Consider the following 6,696-nt stretch of genomic DNA (forward strand, 5'->3'; position numbering starts at 1 on the left):
AAAAAATAACTATAGCATTTAAACTTATAATTTACATGAAGACCGCAGCTACTACCACATTATAGTAATTTTAAATATAAAATTTTCTCCGTGTAGTTGTAACTTTCTTTTACATTTTAAGATTAAATTCTAAAATTCTGGATTTCTTACACAGAAAGAAAAGATTGAAGTGTTAGCTATAGTCATATTACATGCTTAATATAGCCGCTACCATACTGTATTAATATTGCAAGTATACGATTATATATGGATAATCCAACTTTCTTAATGATAGCTTAGATCCGTCAGTTTAAATTGAGATTCTCAAATTTTTTAAATTTATATAAATTTTGTCACAATAGCGTAGTTATACTGTATTACTATTATAGTTGGACATGTATAGTATAATCCCACTATATATTAGATATGTATAAATAAATAAATATATATATATATTTTATGTATATTATGTATATAATAATATATTAATATTATTTTAAATTAGAGGCACATTCTAGCTTGATTGAATTTTTTTATTATGCATGAAAATTTAAGTTATCAGATTGGAAATTCTTAAATTTAGCAGTTTTCTAACTTTTATATATTTTAATTTAAAGATCGACAAGAGTGACTGGAGATCTTTGTCGGAGACAATTTCTTTATGCTAAAAGTATGGCTATAAAATACCGAGAAAATGTAATTGCAATGTTTGTAATCAAGAAAGTCGCCTAAAGGCTTACACGGCTTACATAGAGTTTTTGTTGAAAAAAAAAGTTAAAATAAAAATTCAATTTGATATCTCACTCGGTCTGCACCATAAATGTAGTTATTGTGATGCAGATAATTTTATTTGTTATAATGTTTTGAGAATTAAATTGCAAAATTCGGCTCTGTACATGCCTTCATAAGTTTTATAAAAAGAGAAGCTGAAAAGGTCTCATGACGCAATGTTACTTCTAGGAGAGAAAATATCAATATGAATGCGTATCTGTGTGCACCATGCAAGGTTTCGTACCTCATAAAACATACCTAAGTAAAAAAAGAGTTTTATGACAAAATATTATTTATTCTATGCTACAATATATGATGTAGTGCAGACATGGGTAACAAGCTGATGCTATTTGTCATTTTAACATCAAAATAACATCAGCTTATTATCTGGGGATATATAATACATTATGTATCTATATCACAAAAGGCGTACGTAAATTGGCTCATCACTCTTGTCGACCCTTAAATTATATTCTTACCATGGTAATTGAACGGTCAAGGCTTCTGGGCAATCTAGACTACATGAAGGGCAGGATGCTTCTTTAGGAATTCTTCGAAATGATCCGCAAGCTAAGATTACGCTCACAGACAAATAAAATAACAAATAGCGACAAGAAATTTGTCTCGACATACTTAAAAGATTCGAATAAAGAAACCCTGACGATTCTTTATAAGCTCGCATGTTAGGGATGCAGCGAGGACACACGATGTTGAGTACAAAAATGTTTTCCATGTTGTATCAATCGCTTCCTGTATACATCCGTTAAATTTTAAGTGAATTGTTTGCTTATTTCTTTTTCAATTTCTTAATATTCACTTCCTTATTCTTTAATCTTTAGGCAAGATAGAGGTGACGACATAATATCGCAGAAGTCTTTGGATGTAGTGAAAATACTTATACATTTTTTAAAAGAGCGTAAGTCTATTTTAAAATATTTTCTCTTTTTTGTAAATTGTTGAATTTTGACGTTAAAATTCATTTTGTAAAAATGAGTTTTTACATATAAGAAATTCGAGATTATTGTGAAAAATCATGGTATTATTTTATTAAAAAGATTATTTTAAGCTTAGAAAGCCTATCTCGGTAAAAAATTTTTCATGCATATATGTATATATAGATAGTATATAAATATATATATATATATATATAAATATGTATAAACATACATAAACGTGTGTAAATATTCATAAATATATAATTATGTATGAGATATGTACATACATGTTCATACATCCTTCTTTCATTTATAAAATTACTTGTTAGTGTACTAAAAATAATTAAAAGGAAAATTTTCGCATTGTTTGTTTTCGAAAAAATCAAGTTTGAAAAAATGTAAAAGAATTGCTCATATATAATTGTATGTAAAATTATCAGGATTGGGAAGTTAATTTTTTTTTGACTAAGTTAAGTTAAAGTTAACATCCTTGAAAATTTAACTTAATTAAAATATAAGTTAATCCATAATAAAATTAATTGAATTAAAAGTTAAGTTAATAAAAAAGTAATTAAAAAGTTAAAAGTTAAATTTGGTTCGAACAACCAAAAAAAAAAGAAAATATTTGACTATTTTACATAATTTTTCGTATTTTTCCTTTCTTACAGCTTATTTATTAAAGAATCTGGTTATTTTTGTTCACAAGTAACGATTATACAATATAAAATTACTAAATTATATACTCATTAGTCTCTTGCATTGTATCTAATTTAAAAAAATCAAATTAAAAGTTAATAGTTACTAATAAAATATAACTAAATTAAGTTAATAAAAAGTTAAGAGTCTAAAATGCAACTAAGTGTGTGTGTGTGTTGAGTTAAAATTAATTAACTTTTTAATTTTATAACTTAACTTTTATCTTTTTAACTTAGTATTATCCAACCCTGAAAATTATATATAGTTATGTATGAGCAAATTTTTTTGCATTTTTCTAAACTTTATTTTTTCTAAAGCGTATAATGCAAAATTGTCCCATTAACTATTTTTGATGTTTTTTCAATATTACTATTTTTAATACATTAAAAAGTAATTTTACAAAAGAAAGAAAGATGTATGAACATATTTCATGTATAATTATTAATTATATATATTTATTTATATTTATATATATTAATTATATATATTATTTTGAATATTTATGCGTGTTTTTAGGTATGTTTATACATATTTATATACATACATTCTTGTATAAAAAATTTTTTACCGGGATCTTAAAATACATTTTTGTCAATTTTTGCCCGATAATGCCATCAAGCTAAGTAAAATAAAAATACTGGAAAAATATCAACTTAAAAATTTTTTTTAATAAAGTCAGAGAAACGAAATAAAAAATAAATTTACAGCTCTATCTCTTTTCTTTAAAACATTTTTTAAAACTTCTGTATAATTTTTTTACACCGAAATATGTACGTATCGTATGTTCTAATATAATATATTGTATATGTTCTAATATAACATAATATACACTATAATTTAATAATTTTATAAAATAACTAAGAACAAACAAAATTAGTTATTGTATAGTTTATTACGGGAATTCCAATATTGTTATCTTTAATAATTTTAATTCTGCATCAAAGATGCTAGAGTGGAAGGATTATTTCGACGAGCAGGACGTCGTGAGGTTCGACAACATATCCTGAATTCTCTAAAGAAAGGGCATAAACCGCATTTTGAAAATTCAAATAATGCTGCTCTGGAATGTGCGGCAGCTTTACAAATTTTTCTCAGCCGCTTAAAGAAACCAATTATGCCGCAGCATGTGCAAGAATTGATTCTTGGTAAATATTAACAACGATAAATAAGGAGTGAAGATATGATAAATGTATAAGAAAACAACGATGAATATTTCTCGTAATAATTGATTTGTCGTTTGAAAATGACGTTCAAATTTGTCGTTTAAAATGCAACGTTCATCGAAAAACGTTTACAAATTCAGTGTCAGCAGAACGTTCTGGTGAATTACGGCATCGTCAAATCTAAAATTAAAATTTTGATGACAAATGAGTCTTTGATGATTTGTAATCTTTAATCTGTATACCTAATTGGGTATTAGTATAATAAATTTTCAATTAACGTGTATAAATTTTCAATTTGTAATATTGAAGATATTTGGAGAACTTTGTATATTCTGTGAATGGTATAAATATAAATTTTAATATTTATATATGATCAGCTGATAATCCAGGTGTAGAAGCACAAGTTATTGCACAAGATGCTCTAGGACTTATTAGACAGGATGTCGGCGGTCGTCATTGCGAGCTCTTGACTCATGTTTTGGATCTTTTAAGGCACTTAACTCTCTCAGGACCTCCTTCCGAATGTTCCGAATTGCGTGGATCTCCATTACCTGTTGCACTTTTACCAGTGTTTTTTAATTTATCCGTAATAATATATTATTTATAATATCTCATTAGTCCATCGCATCAATTTATTTTATACAAAAATTTTCAGCGTTAAAGATCTTATACAATTCAATTTACTCTTTTTAACATTGAGAATTTTACTTAGATATTAAACTCTTAAATATTTATTTTTTATTTCAATTGAAAAAGAAGGTAATTATAATGCATATTAGGAACTAACAGATTTTAATGACCTTGACATATGTGTGACCTCCAACCGGGTTTAGCCATCGTTATTCGTTAAAAAGTTATGAACAAAATAAATTTTAAAAATAACATCTTTTTTCTACTACACATAAAATAAAAATTGTCTATTTTAAAATAAATCCCTCTTCTGCCAAGAGGCGCACGATTTTCATACGAAGCTAGTTCCACCGAGGGGGTAACCACTTAATGTAATCGTGGGACAGTCCTCAAAATCATTATAAAATTCATATGAAATCTGTACGTATAATCCGATAATTACATACGCAACCACGAGAAATCATTGTATAATATTAAAATTAATTAAATAAAATTGTACATTTTACCAAATTACTTCATATATAGTGAAAAAAATTATTTGTAATCAGATGAAATCATATGAAATCATGTAATCTGCAAGACAATATTTCAGCTAGTGGTTACTCCCTCGAGTTCCACCTCACCTTCTACCCTGTGAAGGAGCGTGCGCTTTCTATCTATATATGGACTGTTCATAAGAAAGAAGCTACAAACTATGAAACGCTAAACATGGGACGGTATTCATAGTTCGTTTTTATTTTAAAACTATCTTAAATATAATGTTTTAAAATGCTAATACAGTCTTCGGATTGACTTACAATATCTTAAGATTGTAGCCCTTGAATCTCATGAACATCCATAGATAGAGAGGGCGGAGATTTAGAGAGAGACACCATCCAACTGCACACACCATGCTATCTTTTCCACCATGGATGTGAGTGATGTGTGCAATTGAACTGTGTGCAAGTGCACCGCTTCTCAAATTAAAAAATTCGTGATTTTTTATTATATAAATACTGTATAAATAAATATGCATACTTTTAATGCTATATCTTATATATTGCCCAAAAATTATAATTTTTCTCTACAGTTATCATCCCTATTGATAATCAAACTCGGATGATAATATTAAAATCATAGTTTTAAATCAAAATCGAGTATTATGAAGTTTTAAACATATGTACATATCTATGAAATTAATAAATCATGAAATTACTACCGTATTATTAGTTTTTTACTTTTAATCACTTAAATTTTAAGAGGCACGCGAACTTTTATAAGCGCCGACTGTCTTTATATAATAGTATCTCGTCGGTGCTCAAGGTCATGATCTTTACAACATATGTCATTAAAATCTGTGAGGTCGCTCCTAATATGCGTAATTATCCTGGTGAAAATTTTTCATATAACTTTTCAGAATTTCTATATAATTTTATAATTTTCTAACATTTTTTATACAAATTGGAATATTTTTCAGAAAATCTACATCTTTTCTCATAATTTTTCATATGTTAATTATGAAATATCGTAAGATTTCTAAGATTTTTTGTAAATATAATTTCTGATAAAATGTTATAAAATTTAAAAAATTTGAAAATATTAAAAAAAAATTATGTGACGAGAAATGTCAGAATATTTCAGAATTCACTTGTATGAAAAATTCTAAGAAAAGATATAAACTTTCCGAATATTTCTGAGTATTTCTGAAAAATGTTCCAATTCGTATAAAAATTATGAGAAAAATTTTCACCAGGATACCAAACAAAATTACGCATTTAAATCCTCATAAAATGCATTATATTAAAAGTTTCTTTCATATAATTTATTTTGGTCTCATTTATAGCCTGGTGATTTAATAAGATGGAAACAAGTGGCGGCCAGATTCAGCGAATTAATTACGGAAGCCGCTGCGCAACTCCGTCGCGATGTACAACGTAACATTTATACGGAAACTATAAATTCCATGACGAGTTACATCGACGTAAGAAACCTTTACTGGAAAAGCAAAAATCCATTAACATTTCCTTAAAAATCCATTAACATTTCCTTAACTTAATTTTGAGTCATATTTAATTTAATGTAATTGTTTTTGTCTTAGAATAATTTTTTTGGTGAAAAATAGCCGCTATCATCCGTATTATGCATTTTTAGACAGCTTCGACCTCACAAGAGGAAGATGAAGAATTAACGAGATGGCAAGAGTTTTCGTTGTTGTATCCTTTTGTTCGACTTAGAGATCATTGTAATATTTGTAAGATATTAATTAATTTTTATTTCACTAATATATAGATATCCACTATTATTTCGTAATCACTATTAAATCGTATTCGTGATTATTTCAGGGAATGGAAGTAACTCGTTACTTGTAACGAAGTTACAGTTACAAGTTACTTTTTTGGTAACTTTACTAGTAACTGCGTTACTTTTTTTCTTTGGTAACTGTAACGGTAACGAAGTTACATTTTTTTGGTAACGGTAACGAATTTTACAGTTACGTTTATCGTTACTTTGCACATGATTGGACACGATACGACACAAGCCAC

The 6,696-nt window shown here is 27.1% G+C and overlaps 1 protein-coding gene across 3 annotated transcripts in view; it reads left to right on the top strand.

Moving 5' to 3' along the window:
- Positions 1-6,696, top strand: part of LOC108763917 (uncharacterized) — a 22,752-nt gene that overhangs the window by 14,806 nt on the left and 1,250 nt on the right. The window contains exons 2-7 of one of the 3 annotated variants that reach the window (XM_018511849.1): positions 1,268-1,459; positions 1,590-1,666; positions 3,326-3,526; positions 3,922-4,130; positions 5,997-6,134; positions 6,305-6,404. In XM_018511849.1, coding sequence (XP_018367351.1) covers positions 1,431-1,459; positions 1,590-1,666; positions 3,326-3,526; positions 3,922-4,130; positions 5,997-6,134; positions 6,305-6,404 — 754 coding nt within the window. In that variant the 5' untranslated portion in view covers positions 1,268-1,430. Of the gene's footprint in view, positions 1-1,267; positions 1,460-1,589; positions 1,667-3,325; positions 3,527-3,921; positions 4,131-5,996; positions 6,135-6,251; positions 6,405-6,696 lie in introns of those variants that run through there. The other 2 variants (XM_018511851.1, XM_018511850.1) reach the window with 2 other exon arrangements.

This window comes from Trachymyrmex cornetzi, unplaced genomic scaffold (assembly GCF_001594075.2).
Source record: "Trachymyrmex cornetzi isolate Tcor2-1 unplaced genomic scaffold, Tcor1.1 scaffold388, whole genome shotgun sequence".
NCBI lineage: Eukaryota > Metazoa > Arthropoda > Insecta > Hymenoptera > Formicidae > Trachymyrmex > Trachymyrmex cornetzi.